Below are 23,576 nucleotides of genomic sequence, written 5' to 3' on the forward strand. Positions count from 1 at the left end.
TTGGGCTCTATTTGATTCTGAGTTTGACCACGGTTCCCCAACAGTAATTTCAAATGATTTACAACTTATGCATGTCCATCAGATTTCACCCCTCTGGCAGCTGTAATGCTTCCCATCAGATTTCACCCCTCTGGCACTGCTTGGACTTGTCTTAAGTTGCTAGGTCACATGGCTTCTTTTACTTATGTAACAGAGGCCATCTCCTCTAGGCAGAACAGGAGCTGAATCTTCATATCAATGTCCTTGAGCTGCGAGCAGTTTGCACAGCTTGTCCCAATCCTTTCTCCCTCATGTCAAGGGCTTGCCGGTCCAAATGTTAACTAGTAATACCATATCTGATCAGCTTTGCCAAGTGGCAATGAGCTTTTCGGGAATTTTGCATCACAGAGGATGTCACTCCTATAGCTGCACACTTACCCTGGTGCTCAGAATCAGCTAGCTGACTTCCTGTGGAGGGGATTCTCCAACAACCATGGGCGGTCTCTCAAAACCAGCCTCTTGAGGTGTATTGTTTGGGTGAGTGGCATTCCAGCAGTCAACTTGTTTGCTACAAAAGACAGCAAGAAGCATCACCAATTTTATTCTCAAGGGGACCACAGTCTGGTCTTGTTCGCTGATGCCTTCATGTTGGAGTGAGAACTGGGGTTAATGTACATGTTTTCCCCAATCCCTCTGGCTCCCCAGTCATTCACAAACTAGGTCAGAGCAGGTTAATCCTTACAGCCTTTGCTTGGCAAGACGGTGCTGTTATTTTTTTTTGTTTTTTTTTTGTTTGTTTTTTGGACTTTCACAATCTTTCAGTTTAACCTTTTCATACTCTGCTTCTCCTTCAAGACCTACTGTCACAGAAGAAGGTTGAATACTACATTCAGACCCAAACACCCTCACAAGCCAGGCCATGGGATGGAGGCTATGTCTACACGGCAAAGAAACACCTGCAGCTGGCCCGTACCAGCTGACTCTGGCTTACGGGGCTCAAGCTGCGAGGCTGTTTCATTGCTATGTAGACTTCTGGGCTCAAGCCTGGCCTCTTGAGACCCTCCCACCTGTGTCTGGAATGGATGTGAATGTTGGCAAAGTGGTGTTGCACTCATTATTTCAGTAGACTCAGAAACCTACACTGTACATTACTGCTTGTGAGTCATGGAATACACATCTAGAACCACTCAAAGAAAACCTAGTTACTTATCTGTTCTGTAACTATTGATTTTTGAGATGTGGGTGCAGATGTGTATTCTGTGACCCGTTCCTCAATCCCTCTCTACTGGAACATTGGGCCATCTCCTCTGGTGTGAAGGAACTGAGGGAAGGTCATGTATAGCTCTATATAACTTCAGAGGTGGCCACGTGGGTGTGTAGGCCATGTCTTCTACCCCAGTAGGTATTGCTTGGGAGGGAAAAGCCTCCAGCTCCAGTGTACTAAGCACAAACACACCTGGGCAGAATATACTGTGCAGATGTGTTTTACTTCAGTGGAGTGTCTCTTTACCCCCATCTTGAAGAAAGAGAGTTAAGGAACAGGTAAGTAACTGTTGTATAACACTTACAGGACATCTAAAAAATATGGTAGTTGATTACATGTATTACATGTGTGGCAGCCTTAGTGTGCAATTTGGTATAAATGGACAGTTTGTGGTAGGCCTAAAATTACCCTGCAGAATTTCTTTTCAAAGTGCTGAATGCACCAATAATCCGTATTAATGAAAAGTTTAGCTGTTTATTATTTATGGGTCTGTTAGCTGGTGGGCTGATAGACCAACCATAAAAGGTGAAATCATGGTCCAAGCAACTGCACTTTCCCAGTTCTTTCACTCAAGCTTTTTCTTTTATAAACATGGCGTCATTTTGAATCTTCGTTTCCAAGAAACCCAAAACAGTTTCACTGTCCCTTTTGCTCTTGTCTACCAGGCTTCACAGCCCTCCCTTCGCAGCTGAAGCTTTTCCCAGCTGGCTTCTGTTCCCAACAGGTCTCTCTCGCTTGCTTGCTTTTTGCCCCCAGGTCTTCTGCCTGACAGGTGCAGAGAGCCCTTTCCCTGGGTCTGTCCCATGTGCTTCTCTGCCTGGGAGGTCTGACACATTATATGCAAGTTTGTGTTGGTCACATGAGTAGGAGTAGGCATGTGATGTACCAACTATATCTTTCATTTTAAAGGGTCCAAGGACCATAACAGGCACACTGGGTTGCTTACATCAGCTCCAAGGTCAAATGTCATGTTACATATTGTCTTCTACTCTTTGATTTTTCTTTAAATCTCCATTTTGTTATCTTCGGAAGATCCTCAGTGGATCAGGCATTGTATATTCCCCTAACTTTGTAGCCCCGATCCATGGGCCAGCAATAAGTTAATTCACTGTGCTGAATGCGACATACTGAATATACAGTATAAATAAGTTCATCCGAGAGCATAACAAATGTCAAGTTAAGCTGCTTAGAGAATGGTTATGCAGAATAGATGGAATTCATAACCAGATTCTATTTTATGTCAATATCTTTGAGTAGTAATAAAACTACTTCTAAATATGATTTTTTTTAAAGTTTCCCGTGAGGCATTCACCATTTAACAAGAATTGTGTTATAGTGGGATAGTTTCTTCATGAAATACTAAAATTAGGCTTTATTTGGTGACACTAAATATCAAAGCAGAGTTTAGACTTGGTCACCAGGCTTTGGATGTTTCCAACTCCTAATAGGAGAGTGTGACGGGTTGGATTACGGAAACTCCATTGGGAACTGCCAACTGATATGTCAAGACTACTTCTGCCCCTGCTTTCCCTGCCAGCCTGGGAATCCAGCATCCTGTCTTGCTGAGCCAGACACCGCCGTCTGCTCCAATACAGACCCAGGGTCTGAATTACGTGCCTGAAAGCAGCTTACAAAAGTGTTCCTGTCTATAATGCTCAGATGCCCAACTCCCAATGGGATCCAAACCTCAGATAAATTCATTTTACCCTGTGTAAAGCTTATACAGGGTAAACTCATAAACTGTTCGCCCTCTATAACACTGATTGATAGAGAGAGAGATGCACAGCTGTTTGTCCCCCCCCACCCTCCAGGTATTAATACATACTCTGAGTTAGTTAATAAGTAAAAAGTGATATTATTAAATACAGAAAGTAGGATTTAAGAGGTTCGAAGTAGTAACAGACAGAACAAAGTGAATTACCAAGTCAAATAAAATAGAACACGCAAGCCTATGAGAAAATTGACAGCAGTTTTTTCCCCCACTTTTTGTTACAGACTTTGGCCAGTTCCCTGCCTGGGCAGTGATAACCATGGGAAGTGGTAAGTGTTTGCTTAAGCAATGCTGATCATCCGTATTTCTATCATTATTCTATTTAAAGGAGGACTTTACCACACTCCAAACCAAAGAGTACAGAAACCTGTCTTCAGCTAGTAGCTTTTTGGAATGTTGATTTTTGTCTTGATAAAATTTGTTCTTGTTCAAAGGAAGCTTCCCTTCTGCTTAGTCCTGAAGAGAAATAATAATTATTGTATTTCTGCCAGAGATTGTTATAATGCACCCATCAATTTACCAAGGGTTTTAGTGAAGTCTGTATTACTGGAAATTTTAAAAACAAAATTGGATGTTTTTCTAAAAGATATGTGCTAAGAGTTACTTTTGAGAGGTTCTATGGCTTGTGCTAGACAGGAAGTTAGGGTATGGCTACACTTCGCGGTAGCGCTTTGAAGTGCGAGTGTGGTTGCAGCGCCAGCGCTGGGGGAGAGCTTTCCCAGCACTGCACATACTCCACATCCTGATGGGGTTTAGCTTGCAGCGCTGGGAGCCGCACTCCCAGTGCTGTGGCACTGTTTACACTGGTGCTTTACAGCGCTGTATCTTGCAGCGCTCAGGGGGGTGTTTTTTTCACACCCCTGAGCAAGAAAGTTGCAGCGCTGTAAAGTGCCACTGTAGCCAAGGCCTCAGACTAGGTGATCACAGTGGTCTGTTCTGGCCTTGCAGTGTGTAAAATACATGTAATTGTTATCATAAATACTAAATATATAAGTTGATTTTTGGAGGTTTGAAATATGGGCTCCATAGCTAAGGTTTCACTGTGACTTCCACTTAAAGCAGGACTAAATTTCCTCTGTGGCATACTTCAGCTGAGTTTAGTTTCAAAACTAGGCATAGTAACTCTTCTAGGGACAATTACTTTTTCACTAAACTTTGTTTTTCCTGAAGAAATGAACTTGCAGGGGAAACATCTTATCCTCCCTCTTTGAAATCTTGCCCTGCCTTTTCTCTTCCTTGAATTCATGTAGCTAAACAAGCATATTCCTCCACAAGCTTCAGACTGCACATACATATATATTCTGATAAGATCTCAGACCACAGCCACTTCTGAAATTTTAAAACTAAACACATGGGTGGTTATTTCCCCTTCTGGTGTTCACAATTCAAGAAGGATGTTGATGAATCGGAGAAGGGTTAGACAAAAGTCATAAGAATGACCTGAGTTTCACGAAGCTTAGCATACAGAATAGCTCAAATCTGTAAACTGCTGCAGTTTCAAATTTAAAAATGCAATGCTTTTATTTCTGATTTTTCACAGACAGTTTTCAATCTGACTTGTCAGTGGGAGGGAGGGATTGACCTGGCTTTTTGGTATGTGGAGTTCAGCAGGGATGTGTTATGAAGAATGGAGGAAAATAGGTGCTTGTGCAGAGAGGAGACTAGGGGAGCTCAGTTCCTCCGTGCTAAGGGACCCCTGCCTTGAAGAATACCAGTGGTATTGCTGCTTCGGCTTCTTGGGTGCAGTGGGCTAAAGGGTGAGAAATGTAGGGGATAGGATCTGTATTCTGATGAACTCCTTATGGCTAGAGTGGAGTTTTTTCCTCAACTCTGAACCCCTTTAGTTCAGGCCCTACTCTGTCCCCCTCCTCCCACACACACCTACAACCCTACATCCTCCTGCTCATTATCTCTGATCATCCCCATGCCTGCACTCAAAACTCCCTCTATTACAGCTCCACTCCTATGGCACCCAACTCCCCTATCATAGTCCACACGTAAAACATATATGTATAAAAATTTAAAGGCTGGGGGTGGGGGTCTCTCCAGGGGACCATCAAGAAAAAAAGCACTACTCTTTCCCACATCTATGTTACACTCATTCTGCTTTCGAATTACAGGTTCTTCCTTTCTATCACTCTCAGCTGTGGGGGTATGGGAGTCCTAGACCTTCATTTCTTTAATACCTGCTTCTTATGATTTCTTAAAGAAATCATAAGAAGCAGGTATTAAAGAAATGGACTTGTTTTGTTGATAAACACAGCTTTGTGAGGATCTAGAAAAATTCCATCTGCCTGACAGATTTTTGTTGGTGTCCATTTCAGTGGTGATTATTAAATGTATATGACATTGTAACTTACAACGGGGACTTCCAGAATGAGCAGAACCCAGAAACTATACAGTAGTGTAAGTTAATACAATTAAATGTGTAAAAAATAAATACATAAATAAAAATGCACTATTTAAAAATGTTCCAACATATGGCAAATAATGAAAACATCTCAAGTCCACTAGCAATTCAGCTGGATGCCTGCTCACTTCTACCTTTCACTGGGATCAGTATTTCCAGTTACTATTTCCTAGCATGCTGTGCAGAGAATGCTTCTGCTGTTGACAAGTCTGCACAGACATACAGACTGGCGAGGAGGTGAAAGTAATGCCATCTACTTGGGCTGAAATGGGATTGACATAACTTGAGTTATGTGACACATATAGAATGTGGATGCTGGTTATGGTGCAACTTCATTCTTTCAGCATGTGTAAGTGACCTTTTTAGCACTTGCTCTATGGTCTTAATGTGCAGGGAAGCTTTCAAATAGGACAGAAAGCAAACCCTGCTTACTCTCCAGGTTTTCATAATGCGTGAATGTCACATTTTGCCAGTTCTTGTTGTTTGTTTCACAGCCCACTTTCACTTAAGAATATACAAGTGAAAGTCGTAATGCCAAATTTATGGCATTACACTGATTTCCATGGCAGTAGAAAAACCACAAATAAAAGGGACAATAAAGTCAGTTATATTATAAAGAGACTGAGCTCTTGTTGCAAATATATATAGATAGATAGATAATAACACTGGAAATTAATAAGTGACTAGAGATAGCGGGGGATATGGGATTCCTTTTTGTCCCCTTCCTTCTCCAAAGTTAAATACATAAGTTATTATTCTTCTACCTAGGCATCTGGATTTGAAAAGTTCCATTAAAGTAAAAATATGCTCACCATACTAAGTGTAGTTGACCTATTAGGTGGTAATACACACTTTTGGTAGAATATATTCCAGACTGAGTTTATTTACTTGAATATTTATATTTCTTGGTGATTTCTAGTATTAACTCCTCTCTTCCCAACCCCTAGACTATCTTGTACTATTATGAACCTGAAAACTAGCTGGCTGTGTCCATCTGGCTCTTGTTGTTTTCATATCTTCTGCAGCTAATATTTTTTTATGGAATACCAAAATGGGGAGCGAACAATACAAATGACAAAAACAGTTTTGTTTTTTCCATAGTCTTGGTTTAATGCTGTAAATCAGGGGTGGCCACCCTGTGTCTCTGGAGCACATGCGGCTCTTCAGAAGTTAATATGCGGCTCATTGTATAGGCACCAACTCTGGGGCTGAAGCTACAGGCACCAACTTTCCAATGTGCCAGGGGATGCTCACTGCTCAACCCCTGGCTCTGCCACACCTCTTCCCTCCCCTGAGCCTGCCATGCCCTCACTCCTCCCACCTACCCCCCCCAAGCCTTCTGCATGCCACGAAACAGCTGGTTGGGAGGGGGAGGCGCTGATCGGTGGGGCTGCTGGTGAGCAGGAGGTGCTGGGAGCCTGGGGGCAAGGGGACTCAGTTTTAGCCAGTGCTGCAAGATATTTATGTGCCAGCTGCAGTAAAGATTCATGCATCTCTTCATGCTTCGCCCACCATTCCACAGGACATGTATCCATGCTGATGATCGTTTCTGCTTGATAACGATCTAAAGCAGTGCAAGCTGATGCACATTCATTTTCATCATCTGAGTCAGATGCCACCAACAGAAGGCTGACTTTTTTGTTTTTGGTGGTTCGGGTTCTGTAGTTTCCGCATCAGAGTGTTGCTCTTCTAAGACTTCTGAAAGCATGCGCCACACCTCGTCCCTCTCAGATTTCAGAAGGCACCTCAGATTCTTAAACCTTGGGTCCAGTGCCATAGCTATTTTTGGAAATCTCACATTGGTATCTTCTTTGCATTTTGTCAAATCTGCAGTGAAAGTGTTCTTAAAACAAACAACATGTGCTAGGTCGTCATCCGAGACAGCCATAACACAAAATATATGGCAGAATGCGGGTAAAACACAGAGCAGGAGACATACAATTCTCCCTCAAGGAGTTCAGTCACAAATTGAATTAACAATTTTTTTTTAATGAGCATCATCAGCATGGACATGAGTGGACTTGTTGGCTCTAAAGTCTTACGTTATTTTGTTTTTGAATGCAGTTATATAGCAAAAAAAACCCCAACCCCATCATTTGTAAGTTGCACTTTCGTGATAGAGATTGCAATACAGTACTTGTATAAGAGTATTTTTCAATTCACATTTCTTATTTTTACAGTGCACGTATTTGTAATAAAAGATAATATAAAGTGAGCACTATACTCTTTGTATTGTGTTGTAATTGAAATCAACATATTTGAAAATGTAGAAAAACATCCAAAAATACTTAATACATTTCAACTGGTATTCAATTGTTTAACAGTGCAATTAAAACTGCGATTAATTGCTATTCATTTTTTAATCACGATTCATTTTTGTTAGTTAATCACATGAATTAATTGCGATTAATCAACAGCTCGAGTTGAAAGATGAAAAATCATCATGGAAGTGGTGAAGCTCAAAATCTTTAAACTTTTTTTCCAATGTCTGTCAGTTGAACTCTTAAGAAATCTTGATCCTTCTGGAAATGCAGAAGCAACATTTATTTTCATTTGACAAATTCCTAATGAATGACTGTCTACCATTTCCTTTCTTTCCTGTTCTCTGGTTTTCCACACTGTTGTATTTCCAGAGAGATAGTGAAACTTGCAGTGTCACACACTTCAGCTGGATAATGTTTTTTTTGTAAACTCTATTTTGCTGTTAGCATGTGATGTAGAACAGTAGGGAATGTCAGCAGACAAAGCTGGATCTTGTATTTTGTGCTTAAAATCGCATAGAGGGCTTGATTCTCAATCAGGATCTCATGTCCAATTTATTTTTACTTGTGTTCACAGTTACAGAGATTGTGTGCTAATAGTGTATTTGCATATGTAAATTCCTGTCTTGCATCTAACTGGTTATTTCTGTATATAAATATTTGATTCACATGCGATTTCATACTGAGATCAGACATGCAACTCTACTCCTGGCTTTTTGGCATCCTGGGTTTTAATATTCACATTAAATTATTTTAAAAGGAAATCACTCACATTTTTGCTACCCCTGAACCTAAAGATTTACTAGGAAAGATGTACACTGCTCAAGTCGAACAAATTAAAATGTAACTTAAATGTTAAAGGTACAGTTAGTTTCTTTAATGCCATGGTAACTAGTGAAGTTCAATGTTGCATAAGAGAATGTGTAGACCTTCTATTTGAAAAAAGGTCAGTCATTCTGGAGTGTGATTCTCACTAGGTATTATGCAGAAACATATTATTGATAACACTTGTGAGAATTTCAGATATGATGCCCCCACATAGTCATAAGTACTTCTTGGAGGGGGAGTTCACAGCCATGTACCATTTGTTCCCAGTAGCCCTGAAAGGAAGCATTTAAGTGGGTGCTTAAATTCATCTTTAATCAAGATGGTGTTTATAACATGTGCTTAAGTCCTACTGGCTTCAGAGTTTAGGTTAAACATGATCTTAAAAACATTATCTTAAATGTTCTGAATAGGGATTCTGTGCTAAGTGAGTTGCACTTAAACAATCTGTGGCACTGTACCTATATTACTCAGAAGTCTATGCAAAAGTATTTTAATAGCCAGTAACACTTGGAGGAGCTTTCATAATTTTTCTTTTAAAGTAAAGAGAATATTTTGAAAAGTCTCTCTCCAGACAACAAATTATTTTCTTTTGGGCAGCTTTTTTCTGAACTTTTGGGAATGTATCCAGACAATATTTTCAGAAGTGACCTTTGTGTTCTCTTCATCTTTTCAGTGTTCCTGACCGAAAACAAAGCCAACTCTCTGTTAAAAAGATACCCAAGAGCCAATGGATTTTTGGAAGAGCTGAAGCAAGGGAACATAAAGCGTGAGTGCATAGAAGAAAAATGTACCTATGAGGAAGCAAGAGAAGCTTTTGAAAACGATGAAAAGACAGTAAGTTGGGGGTGTGGGGCGTGGGAAGGTTGTGGGTTGTGTGTGTTTTTTTTTTTTTAAATAATTGAATTACTTCATGCAAGCTTAAGTATGTGCTTAGTGGCCTCCAGCTCTCCTACATTTGCACTAGATTTCTTAGCTTATTCATTTTTACTAAATGCATTGTAACAAAACTAGTAAGTTACTTCCCACTCTTTAGAATATTGAACATCCTCCTGTGAAGGGGAAGAGAAAGTGTGTGCTGCATACCACAGACATCTTACTTAAATCATGCATTTAAAGCCATGAAAGAGAGCAGTTGAAATGCAGAGTACCCGGTAAAGACAAACTTATTATTCTAAAACCAAACAGAATTGAAGTAGCTCTCCTGAAACTTGCAGCTGCATGCCAGCAGAGTACTTGTTAAGTCCCACCTATGTAAAACTTTGAAACAATAAGGCCTCGATCCTGCAGTGCCTTGCACATGGACCCTATTAATTTGAATGAGGTTCTGTGCCGGAGCTGCTCATGCATAATTCATTGCAGGATCAGGGTGAAAGTTTATAAATAGAGGTCTGGTATATGCCAGAATGACTCTTGCTGTTCAGGGCATACTGACATCCACCTGTGCGTTCAGCTTTTTCTGCACATTTCTCTAGCTACTTATTTTATCTTAAACATTCCATTTCTGGTGGTCTCCCTGGAAAAATGGAGGACTAGAATGGGAATTTTCTTAGCCACTAAATGAAGGGACAGGAGGTTGCATCTGTAACAAAGATCATTCCTTCTCTCTCTCTCTCTCTCTCTCTCTCTCTCTCTCTCTCTCTCTCTCTCTCTCTCTCTCTCTCTCTCTCTCTCTCTCTCTCTCTCTTTAAGTGTGTGTGTGTGTGTGAACTCCTTTAACTCAGTTTTTTACAGTCTAATTAAAAGCACTTTACCTCTTAGTTGCTCTGGTTTCACGTAATTGGTATTTTTGATCTCCCATAGAATCTTTTTGGCGAAACAGGTAGGCAGCACCTGAGTTTCTAGCATTAAAAAAAAAAACAAAAAAAAACTTTCAGGCCTGTTTTGAAACATAACAAAGAAGCAAAACAGAGCACAAGCTGAATTATTTTTCTTAGCATGTGTATCTTCAGGTATGTTAGTTTTCCTCAGAATCAAACTCTGTGTGTGGTGTGTGCATTTGACGTATTCATACTGCAGTCACTACTGTAGTACTTGAGTGCCATCAGCATGACCAACACAATTTCTAGACCACGGTCTGACTTAAAAATTTACCAAGAGAGATACAGAATGTAAGTAATGGACAACTGAAGTTGAAGGATACTCTTAAACAGTTTCTTAATTAATTTAGTTTCAAATAGGAGGCTAGATAGTGGCCAGTGGCTTGGTTGAGTCAAACACATTTATTTAAAAAGAAAAAAAATAATAGTAACCAGACTTATGTTTTAGGGTAGGAGGTGCTGACAATCTTTTTAGTCAAGAGCATCTCGCATCCCTACTGTCCCTTCTCATCCAGTGAGAGAATGTTTTAGTGTCAGAGTGGGGCTTGAATTTCCTTTAGTGCTTCTAGGACCTCATATGTCTGGGCCAGATTTTGAGAGGGAGCAGTGTCAGGTGATCTCTTCAGTATTCACCAAACTGATCCAGAGTCCCATAATGCTTTATGGCTAGACCAAAGATGAAGTGGAAAACTAATGCTATATATATATATATATATATATATATATATATATATATATATATAATGCTGATGCTGCAGATTTTCCATAAAAGGAATGAAATTGCAATAAGGACTGTGAAATTGGCTCTTGCAAACAGCTTTATTAACCAGTAATATAAATTACTTTTTCCTCTAACTACACGTTTGACTGGATAAGGTACGGTGTGCAACTAAGGACTAGTCTAAACTATCACACTTCATTGATGCAGCTGCACCAATGCAGTTGCACTGCCGTAGCGTGTCGTCTGAAGACGTGCTATGGTGACTAGAGAGCGCTCTCCATCAGCATAATTACTCCACTTCAGCGAGAGGCAGAAGCTATGTCAGCAGGAGAATATCTCTGCCTGCTTAGCGCTGGTGTGGACAGCGCTTAGATCAATGTAACCTGCATTGCTCGGGGGATGGCTTTTTCTTATCCATGAGCGCCGTAAGTTACATTAACTTAAGCAGTAGTGTAGACTAGCCCTAAGATAAAGTAGTTAGTAGTAAACAAATAGGGTATATCATATTTTCAGAATGCTTTGTCTTCATAAGTTGTGAAACTAGGAACTATTCTCTCAAATGGTTTCTACTCATGTTAAGCTTTATTGTGGAAAGTCATTTGTAGTTAAACTGTTGCAATACCTAGTCTTTGTATGTGTAGAATCTGTCAGAATAAACAAGGTGTGTGTTCTGCTGAAACTTGCAAAATTTGCAGTCTACTAGGTGTGGCTTATCTGTGCTGGGACTGGTTTGTACAGAGTCCTTTACATCTTATAAAATGTATGGTGCTAGATAAGAAGTGTGTGTGGTGATAAAATGGAATTTATGAAGTTTTCTATCAATCAGAACCAAATCTGGTATAAATATAGGTGGGCTTGAAAGCATATTTTGAAGCAGATCTACGTTGCGATGTGTAATGCTGTGAGACTGCTTCCTGGAGAGAGGAATGTATGCTTTCATTTCGTGTTCTTCTGTCTTGCCTTTTGAATAATAAACTGATTGAGCCTCTCTTATTGAACTGTAGAAAGCCTGTTCCTTGCAGTGAATGGTTACTTTTTCCTGGAGTTGAGTGGTGGCGATCCATATGGATAAAGTAATTTACAATCCCTACTTTGATGGGAAGAAGTAGGATCTCTTGACTACTGTAGTCGCAGCATAGTCTTGTTGGAGTTCCTTCTGCTGAAATCTTGTGCATACAGTGAAGTTCTACAGTGCAAGTGTTGCGATGCCTTGATCTACTTCTGGTGCATTTAAAAGGTTGATCTGCTCTATCTTACAATAGCAGCTTTATCGTTTACAGCCAGAGTGGGTTTTAACATTGATGTACCTCAGTCTTTGAATGGGTTATAAATGAACAGAAGAGACTTTCAGCATATCATAATGTAGACAATGTTTTCTGGTAACTAGGAGAAAAAAATTAAGTGCATGCAAAACTTAATTGATCTATGGATGATTCTGCTCAGACCATTTTAGACATCATTGATTGTCAACATCTTTGGCCTGTAGAAACATGGCCTAAAAATTCTTAGGTTCAAGGATATTTTGAAACATAATTACAGAATAATGCACAATGTCATGGCATGATTGCAGCATTGTAATTCATTTTATTTCTGTTAACTTCAAATAATTTTATTGAAATTATGCCGCATGCCGCTAAATTGCTATGTTCCTGGTGATTTTAAAAAAAATCTTTAATTGTGGAAAACTTTGAACATTTAAATTTCTTATTTTAAATTTTCCAGAAAGGAATGTCAACTGCATGGCTGAGTTCTATATAATCAGTGATTGAAAGCATCTACCCAAAATAGTATTTCTGAGTATCAGATGTGGCCTTTCATATTAGCTTTCAGACTAATCATTAACACTGTGTAAATATCTAGGAGATAAGAGAGACCTATGTGTAATATAGTATGTTGAACTTCAATATATAGTTCTACTATAATCTGAGATTGAGGCAAATTTTAGAAGTGTTTACTCACACTGTCATTTTGTTCATGTACTCCAGGTATTGAATACAGAATGCTTTTCTGATTGGGATCTTATGATTTTTGCCTTTATAAAAAGTCAAAGCATTGACTGACTGACTGGCAGCGATTTGTGGCTGGTATGCTGCCAAAATCCAGTAGGCCTTTAAAATGAAAGTTCTCAGCACTACTTTATTAATGCTTTTAACATTGACATGGAGAGTCAACAGCTCATTGTGTCAGTATCAATTTAATGTACAGGGGGCCTGCTCTGTGAATGATGGTTATATTGATAGTGAAGTATTAGAACCTCATTCTTTCAGATACTTTTAATTTAAATCTACCAATTGGACACAAGTAGGCTGGACAAGCCAGTTGATTGACCAGTCAAATGTTGTCAGTTGATTGCCTATTTGATCATAGCCTACCTTTTTGATGCATCATGGTGCCATCTGTTAGAGCAAGTCGACTTAAATGTCTTGATCATTCGTTTTACCACATGCTAATGCAATCTGTTGGGGGGGTGGGGGCGGGAAATTGAACTAATTGATAGTTGAGCATCTTGGTTGGCTGGAATCTTCTAGAACAGGGGTGGGCAAACTTTTTGGCCTGAGGGCCGCATCGGGTTTCCAAACTTGTATGGAGGGCCGGTTAGGGGAGGCCAAGCATGGCCTGGCCTGGCCTCGCCTGCTATCTGACCCCCCTCCTGCTTCTCACCATCTGACCTTCCTCCTCCCTCCCCCCCGTTCCCTGTCTCCTGACTGCCTCCCACCACCCCATCCAACCCTGCTCTCATTCCTGACTCCCTCATCTCCCCCCGCCCCACGACCCTTGTCCCATCCAACCACCCCTTCTCCCTGTCCCCTGACTGCCCCCTGCCGGCCCATCCAATTCCCCTTCTACTTCCTGACTGCCCCCCTGGGACTCCTGCCCCATTCAACCCCTGTTTCCCACCCCTTGACCACCACCCAGAACTCCTCTGCCCTCTATCCAACCCCCGCGCTGCCTGGAGCACTGGTGGCTGGCAGTGCCACAGCCATGCTGGCCGGCTGGAGCTAGGTCACACCATTGCCACCACCACATAGCTCAGAGCACCGGGTCAGCCCTCACTCTGCAGCTGCTCTGCCCCAGGAACTTGCAGCCCTGCCATCCAGAGCATTGCGCCAGCAGTGGGGTGAGCTGAGGCTGCAGGGGAGGGGCTGGGGGCCAGCCTCCCGGGGCAGGAGCTCAGGGACTGGGCAGGAGGGTCCCATGGGCTGGATGTGGACCATGGGCCATAGTTTGCCCACCTCTGTTCTAGAATAAAGTGTCTTTGTATACGAGGCCATCAATATACTTGGCAGTTTTCATAACACATTAAACAAGTTAAAACATGGTCCCTGCCCTGAGGAGTTTACAGTTTAAACTGACTAGACAAACATTCAGAAATTAACTCGGAAGGGGATGGGGGAGGGGAAGGAAGGTTCAGTCATTGAACCTCCTCCCCCAACACAAAGAGAGAAGGTGTGCAGCCATTAAGCTGCCTGATGAGTTGGCTTACTGCCTGCCTAGGATCCTCCCCTTGGGCTGGAGGGGGATCCTTTTAGCAGTGGGCGGGCTTCTGCCCTCCCAGTTCCCAGAAACCCAATAGGTACCTGCCCAGAGGCCTGGGTCCCATTCCCCAGCCTAATCTCTTCCTACTCCCCCAGGGGCTAGGGACTGATGGGGGGGGTAATAATGGTGAGTTAGGGGGTGTCAGGGTGGGGGGTCTAGGCCTGTCTGGAGGGTTCCACTGGGGGTGCTTGCAGGTATGGGGGGTGTCTCGGCTGTCCAGGGGGCGTCTGTTTCTACAGAGCCGTTTCTACAGGTGAGCTCTATGGGGAGGCTTTAGAGATGTCTATAGGGGATGTGTATGGGAGTGTTTATACGGAGGTATGTGCTTGTGTCGGTGTCCGGGGGGTATATAGAGGTGTCTATCGGTATTTCCATAGGGGATGTGTATGTGGGGGGTGTATTCCAGAAAGCCTTTGACAAGGTCCCTCACCAAAGGCTCTTATGTAAATTAAGCTGTCATGGGATAAAAGGGAAGGTTCTTTCATGGACTGAGAACTGGTTAAAAGACAGGGAACAAAGGGTAGGAATTAATGGTAAATTCTCAGAATGGAGAGGGGTAACTAGTAATGTTCCCCAAGGGTCAGTCCTAGGACCAATCCTATTCAATTTATTCATAAATGATCTGGAGAAAGGGGTAAACAGTGAGGTGGCAAAGTTTGCAGATGATACTAAACTACTCAAGATAGTTAAGACCAAAGCAGATTGTGAAGAACTTCAAAAAAGATAAGTACATTTAAAAATGACTTTTATAACTGTTACGGGTTTGTGTTATCTCTGTTTAATTTTTTTTTCTTTTGTAATTTTAACATTCACATTTCAATGCTAACCTAACATTACAAAAACCAAGTTACTTAGCAATTATTTTAACTCAGAAAAATGCAAACACCAATGAAATGAAGCTCTAAAAATGAAAGAATTACCTTTTTTTAGTAATTAGGTGCAAGTGTGTCTCTAAGACTAAGCCTATTGGAGACCATGAAGTCTTACTCTCTTTTTTGTTACCATTGTTACTGTGCTAATAAATTAGTGCTTTAAAATATTTGACCATCTTTGACAATATTTGACTGGTGAATTGACCAGTTATTTTTGGACCAGTCAAATGCCCGGCCTTAGACACAACTTTTATCTATGAATGATGCAGTTCCCATCCCTTGAGACATTTAGAATTAGACTTGTCTAGGCAATAGGAATTGCACAGAACAAACCTGCATTGGCAGAAGTATCTTAAATTGGTCTTTTCCATTACAGTTATCTGATTCTGTGGCCTACTTAGCATGAAATTTGCTATCCTTTTAGGAGTGTTTAAAGTAATCCTGGTGTTTCAGAGCTGTGAATGCTACAGTGATTGAGAACAAATGGTTGCTGAATGTATCCTTCTAAATTGCACCAATTAAATTATTTCATGTATTAAAAGAAAATTTCTTAAGATGGGGTTGTGTTGCAAGTAACGATTACTAATGTTTTCCAGCTTTTAACTAGTCTTCTAACTTTTTTCTTAGCTATACCAAGTCTACAAATGTTTTTGTTTTTATTTCTCCTGCGTTTCCAGCAATTCATGAGAACCTTTGGGCTCTAAAAATATCACTTAGATGGCTCCCTGTTTTTGGCTTTTTGCATTCTTCTCCAATTAAGTGATCTTCTGACTTGAGGAAGTCATTCCACCCCATGTGCCACCGTTTCCCTATCAGTAAAATGGGGACAATGATACTTACCTTCTTTGTACTTTGAGATCTAGAGATGAAAAGTGCTGCATGAGAACTAGTTTGTGGTATTTTTAATTGAGTTTTTTCTTCTTGATTAGTGATTCTTGTCTCCTCTTGGATATTAAAGCATATCTGTTTTGTGAAACAAAAGCAGACTAAAGACTTTTCAATTTCTGCAATTACAATCCTTCTGTATCACTATTTTCTAGAGGTGGATAGCAAGAAACTCATCAGCAGTGGAGTCAGATTTTCTAAATTTTGATAAAACCCTCTATAACAAACCTCGATTTAATAGATTTAAGGCCAGAAAGGACCATTATGATAATCTAGACAGACCTCTTACCTAACAGGCCCAAATAACTTCACCCTGTGTGAAGTCCATAATCATAATCATAAACGTGTATCTTGTTGAAATCTTCTTGGAATTTAGCACTAAAGATGTTCAAGCCTTCTCACTACGGCTTTTGGAAAGGAAACCTCCAAGGAAAAACATGGATGTTTCCCTCTGAGACATAGGCTACCTAAAAAAAACTTTGCTGGCAAGCAACTTAATTGACGATACTGAGGAAGAAAGGTAGAAATTTACTTAAGGAATTTTTTTTACAAATTGGGAATTCAAATATTCTTTAATTTTGAAATTTCATTTATGCACAGAATTTCAGTTTCACAGAGCTGAAGTGCTTTAGCTTTGAGGGACTGTAAATTATCTTAAAGCTTGAAAAGAAAGTCCATAAACTAAAACAGATGATGATTAACCACCATATGTCCTTAAAGCAGCTTAAACTCTTAAGTTACTGAAGCTCTCCACACACCCCTCCAGTTGTACGGAAACCCCATAGATAGCCTCATCCTCCTGCACCCTGAGCCAATGGCCTGCCTCTCTGGGGGAGATGAAGAGGAGTTAGCTTTTGCTGCTGCTTCTCTTTGAGGGAACGAACAGGAGATATACTGGCTTCCCAGCATTCTGGAGAACTACAAAAACCGCTCCTGTAGCAGGCACATCTTAGAGATAAAAAATACACCTCTACCCCGATATAACATGATCCGATATAACACGAATTTGGATATAACGCAGTAAAGCAGCATTCCGGGAGGCAGGGCTGCGCGCTTCAGCGGATCAAAGCAAGTTTGATATAACGCGATTTCACCTATAACGCAGTAAGATTTTTTTTGCTCCCAAGGATAGCGTTATATCGGGGTAGTACTTGAAAACTATTAAAATGCTTATAAGTGGCAATGAAATCTATTAACCCTATCTTATACTGGAAAGCATATATGTTTGTAATCTGTTTCTACAATATCTAGCATCTTAAAATAAATAACTCAAAAAACCTAACTTACATTCACGTAAAGTGCTGCAAAGTGGCTACATAAAAATGGCAGCTTCTTACTCAACACATCTGCTCTGTGGTTTCAGAGTCAGACTTCCTGACTCTAGCCAAAATAAGCTTTTACCACTTTACTGCTTTGGCACAGCTTAGGCAGCAGAATGATGAGACAAAGCTGGGTTCTAATACAAATAAATAATAATGATGGTTTTCCTAGTGAATGATTGACATGGTTCCAGATAACATTCTAGTCAGTTGTACCTGAACCAGATTCTTCTTCTTAGCATATGCGCAACGTGCCTCAAGTGACATGTGACTAGGTTTCATCACCGAATTTGTCCACTGGTTGGATCATTAGCTTCCCCGGCCTGGGCACTGACTGGGAGTGTGATGTGAATGCTGATCCATGCCCCCCTGAAACAGATTGAGGGCACAGGGGAAGTACGCAAGTCTTCCCTAAAGGCATTATTTGGCCAGCAGGAACTTTATTACCAGTGGTGCTGTGTAAGAAAAGAGAACCCAGCTTGACTTTCAGAGTCCAGGTTGATTTCTGTAGTGAAGTTAGGAAGAAGAATCTTGTAAACTGAGCATGCATGATGTGGGAGTCACTGGATTGCAGTAAACATGGAGCCGTACCTTGCCATTTTCATAATCTGCTTTCCACATAGTACTTCATGCTTATTAACTTGCTTTTTAAAGATTATAGCTTTCTGATTAAGGAACACAAAACAAAGGGGGGGGGAACCTTTTCTGAAACCAGCACTTTTGACCGAAAAGTTATTTTTGCCAAGAGTGAGGCTTTGATTAGTTATCCCTTTGCATCCTTGTCTACTTTGTCGTGAGCTTTGTTCCAGATATGATCCCACCCAGCTGACCTATCTCTTTCCTACAGTAATGCTCTTCCACTTTCCCAAGTGTCCCACTGACAATGCCTTCCAGAATCTCCAGAGATTTCAACAGAGTTCTATTGTATGGGGTTTGCATTTTACTGTGATATAGATGTGATTTTTTTAAGTAACTTTAATTTTAAAAAATGCATTTGGTTTGTTAACTTAAGATTTATTTCCCTCATATGAAATCCATGCTATATGGCTTTACTTAGATCAGTGTTTCCCAAACTTTGGACACCGCTTGTGTAGGGAAAGCCCCTGTCGGGCCAGGCTGGTTTGTTTCACCTGCCCCGTCCACAGATCTGGCCAATCGCAGCTCCCTTTAGCTGCAACTTGCTGCTCGAGGCCAATGGGATCTGCTGGAAGCGGCACGGGCCGAGAGACCTACTGGCCACTGCTTCCAGCAGCTCCCATTGGCCTGTAGCAGTGAACTGCAGCCAGTGGGAGCCGCGATCGGCTTGACCTGCAGATGGGGCAGGTAAACAAACTGGCCCGGCCCACCAGGGGCTTTCCCTAAACAAGCAGCATTCCAACTTTGGGAAACATCAACTTAGATGATTTTTGGATCACATCTTAAAATACAGATGCTTTGCAGACCTAGTTCAGATCTTGAAGTCTTGGAATTGTGGGAACATGTCAGATTCTGCAGTGTTGAAAAGGCAAAGGAATGAACATGATTTAAAAAAAACCCTACTTCTAGATCCAATTAAATATTGGGGGAAGGGGTCTATATAGTCCTATCGCCTAAAAATGTGGACTAACCTAGCTTCTTTGATACATCTGTGGGGGGGTTTTAACATCCTTCCCCCCAACTTTTCCAAGGATCTGCTTATTTTGTAATCTAGTCTTAACTACATTTTCAGAGATTATATCTAGAGGAAACCCTAGCTTGCTTTATGTATGTGATCAGTCCTTTTGAATGATAGACCTTTTTCCTGGGGACAGAAATGATTGTTGCATTGTTAGTTACTGATGCATGAGGTCATAAAACTATTACCTTGTGAGAATGGTGGATTTGTACTGTGCTAATAAGATAAATGTCCAAGTGTAGTGTTTACCTTTGAAAAGATCAGTTAAGATGGCTTTTTTTACACTTTTTTAATACATTGCCTAAATAAACCCTAACTCTCTTGCTTTTTTTTTTAAGTGCTAGGTTTAAGAATGTGTAGAGTGATGTAATTTATGTGCCATGTTATATATATTAAAAATCACTTCATATTTTATATTGAACCCAGGACTTTTTTTATGTAACATGTAGACACCTTTATTATTATTATTATTATTTATTATTATTATTATTTTATTATTGGAGGATTTTGTTTTCTCCAAGCACAGAATATAATTGTTTACTAACCTTTATTTGTCTGAAACAAAGGGATGAAGTTTACATAACTTCACCTGTATTTTATATTTGGTCTATATTAGCTATGCTTGATACCTGTGCTACTTCACAAGAAACAGGCAGTGGAAAAGCTCTCTAGGACAGGAAGCCCATATTATCCTTGTTTCGCAGCTAAAGCAAAGAGACTTTGATCCTAACTTCTTAATGCTTTTGCAATAGCTATTGTAATTTTACTGTTATCTTAAAATATTGATTTCATTTTTAATTCCCCCCCATTCATATTTCCAATACTCTGTTGATTCATCTATCTTTACCTGAGATACCAAGTTTTCTAGACTATTTCAAGTATATGTCCTATGGTTATCCATATATTGCAAAAGCGGTGGTTAGCTATAAATAGCTGACAGCTATTATTTTATAAGCCAGAAGGGGGAAATTTGATTTGTAGGATGATAGTGCAGCATAATTATGCTGGGTCAAAATAGTCCATCATTCTGAAACAATGTTTTCCTGTCGAAACACCTTATAATAATCTGTAATTCCAAAAATAGATCTGACTTTGAGTTGTTGCATTCACAGATTATCTAAAAATCAATTCAGGTTATTTTTCTAATCCATTCCTATCTCTAATATAGGTTTGTGACTATTGAGTGCTGATACAGAAAGGTTGTGAGCAGTGAGGAGTTAGGTGGCTTTTAAAAAAAAACTTCAAACTCAGTGATGACTTCAGAAAGAAGTCAGGAAACTTTTTTTTTATACAATATCTGCACCAATTAAAGATCTAGGTGGTCATTTATTGACAGCCAAAACACTTGGCTTCAATTTTGTTATTGAAAATAGACCAGTTAAAATTTATTTTTAATAGCTTCTGATTTATTCTGTCTTGCTGTTTTAGAGGGAGTTCTGGAAAGACCACACAAATGGAGGACTCCAGGGAGAAAGTAACACAGGACATCATTGGTATACATTTTACCTCGCATTTCCATTAATCATTGGCCTTTTTGTTATCCTCCTTATCATATTTCTTACATGGAGATGCCTGTTTAAAAAGAAAATGCGTAGACAGTCTGTATACATGCATAGGGGAGCCCACGAAACCACTGGTGGTAGTGGTGTGGCTGATGGTAGAAGTCCTCTTCCCCCGCCGCTCAGCATTGTTCATTCCCTGCAGGAAGAAATGTATGAAGGCAATGGGCTGTCTCCAGGATATTTGGGCTCTCCAGATGGACGTTCAGACTCAATATCAACAAGGCTGTCAAACGGTGACCCTCCTCCTTCATACGAGGAAGCCACTGCCGAAACCAGCATAAGAAATGAAATGGAGCATCACTTAGATCCACCCCCACAGTATGAAGACATTGTAAATTCCAGCTCAGCTACTGCCATTGCAGTTCCTCCTGTTGTCACTAGTATTAAGTAAAGCAGGGAGAATAGTAGCAACTTTTTAAAATTACTAAGAGAATTTTGTAGCACTTTAATGCAGCTTACTACCGTTTATATAATTTAATGGACTCATACTGTGTACCTCTTCCCTGTTTTGTTCCATCTGCCTGTGTTCCCGTGCCAGTTTTAAAGATGGGGAATCCATACTGAGAGTATGGAGCAGGTACAAATGTGGTCTACTGTGCATACCTCTCAAATGTCCCTCCGTTTGAGGGTTGTCATTTATTTTAGTCTGAATATTGCCTATGTTCCACACAAATTTGATGTCACCTTCCTTTTTAGTGTTGAAAATTATTTACATCAGAATCAAACATTGGTAACAGGAAGTTATTTAAACCAAAGGGCCATGTCCTTCGGCATTCTTTTTTTTTAAGTTTCTTGCATGAATATTTTGTCTTTCATTTTGGGTCTTTGTCAGGTATTGTATCCTACGCTTGGGCCTTGGAAGGCTGAGAAAAGTATTTGTGTGTGAACAAACATCAACATAGTATATTCACCCAGCTTAAATATGATACTTCAGGGATTGCAGTAAGTGAGTCTAAGAAATTTTGGAACACATCAGCTGTACTTGTACAGAGGGCAGTAATTAAGTGAATTTTGCAGTTGGAAAAAACGATAGCATAATGTTCTTATCCCCTCTGTTCTCCATCCTTCCCTCCAGTTAGTCCTGTTTATGATGATGTCTTGATTCTGGAACATCTGATTTTTTTTTTTTCTTTTAAGTGAATTTAGTTCTTGTGAAAGTACTCGATTGACAAGCTCTAGACATTAAAGTCCCCTCTGCACTGCAGACTAGTTAATGCACTGCCTCTGAGCACACAGTACCAAACCAATGTGCCTCATCACTGACATGCAGAAACTGCCTAGAAGGGGATGATCATAGTTTACTCTTCACACCAATGCAAATAGTGGTCTCTTCTGAGCCTGCCAACAGGCTGCCAGTTGCAATGGTGTCTCTTACGTATGTGAATTTCTTTCCCTACGAAATGCATGGTGATCACTCATTTCACATAGGCCATTAAGCAGTTGTCAGAACCTCTGGTCATTTCCAGTCTGCTCTGGATTTATGCCAATGACTGAAAGTTGTAATGCTCAGTATTCCACTATCAGTCTCTTGAACCAACCAAACCCCTGTTTTAACTGTCTAATGTTCCTGAACTAAAATGTGTTGCAGCATCATGCAGATATTATTTGCAATAAAGAAATAATGCTTGTCCTTTGAAATAAAGAGATCAAATGTTCAGTGATCCATGATGACAACTTTCAGAACTATGCTGTTGATTGAAGACTCCACACAAGCACAGTTTTTTAAATTCACTGGCCAAAAGTCTTAGTGAATGCAATTTACGTGGCTAAACAAGAAACTGCATAAAGCAGTCATTTAAAATTTTCTTTCCTCTACTAAGACAATAAGTGCTTTTTCTCGAATGCTGGAATGATTCCAAATTACAAAAAATATTTTTTTTAGCTTTAAAAGTTAAGGGTTCTATTATATGTAACAAGTTATATAACTTTTATTTTATGCTTGGCCTTTCTGATGTAATTAAAATGACAGTTTGTCTTGTAGTGGTTTTTGTAAAGCTTTATTTTTTCGAACTATAGCTTCTACTTTTTCTTAGATTGTAAGTATATTGTCGCACAGTAAATGTGATGGTAAGATTTACAGCCTTACCTCTCTGAATGTTTTTACAAGTAAGAACATGCAGTAATCTCTTGACTGCCAGAAAATTCAGTGTATTGCATTCCCTGCTTTGACTGTAACACTGAGAAGTGAATCTTGTACAGAACTAAACTGATTTGTTTACTAATGACCAACATGGAGATGGGTGACTTGTTTAAGAAATTATGGAAATCAGATGATTTAGAGAGAGTTTAATTTTGGACACCCGTGGGGAGGTAGTTCCGTCTTCACTGCGTGTAAATAACCTGTTCGATTACAGTATTAAACTTTTAAGATCTGGTTTACATTAAATTATGGTATTTAAACATTTTGCTTATATTTATAAATTTTTTTGTTAATATTTTTGGCATGCTAAATAAAGATTCTTTAATTCTTTTAATGCCTTTATCAGTTCTGTGCAGTTGGAATAAAAATAACATTGATTTCTTTTAACAGAGGTGCTGTGTTAACTTCCATTGTCTCTCATCTTGATGAAAATGTTTTGTCAAATTTTAAGCTAATTTTAAAACAGAAGAACTAGTACCATTACTAAATTTGTTTTTAAATTAATATATGTGTATATATGAAATATAAAAACATACAGTATCTTATAACAATGGCC

At 39.9% G+C, this 23,576-nt stretch overlaps 1 protein-coding gene across 2 annotated transcripts in view; it reads left to right on the forward strand.

The window, feature by feature from the left end:
* PRRG1 (proline rich and Gla domain 1) overlaps positions 1-23,354 on the forward strand; it is a 44,538-nt gene extending 21,184 nt beyond the window's left edge. For both annotated transcript variants that reach the window (XM_030575678.1, XM_030575684.1), the window contains 3 exons: positions 3,239-3,283; positions 9,187-9,347; positions 20,747-23,354. In XM_030575678.1, the coding sequence (XP_030431538.1) occupies positions 3,274-3,283; positions 9,187-9,347; positions 20,747-21,271 (696 nt within the window). In that variant the 5' untranslated portion in view covers positions 3,239-3,273 and the 3' untranslated portion in view covers positions 21,272-23,354. The remainder of the gene's footprint in view (positions 1-3,238; positions 3,284-9,186; positions 9,348-20,746) is intronic.
* The last annotated feature ends 222 nt before the right edge of the window (positions 23,355-23,576 follow it).

The sequence above is a fragment of the Gopherus evgoodei genome, chromosome 1, assembly GCF_007399415.2.
Source record: "Gopherus evgoodei ecotype Sinaloan lineage chromosome 1, rGopEvg1_v1.p, whole genome shotgun sequence".
Classification (NCBI taxonomy): Eukaryota; Metazoa; Chordata; order Testudines; family Testudinidae; genus Gopherus; species Gopherus evgoodei.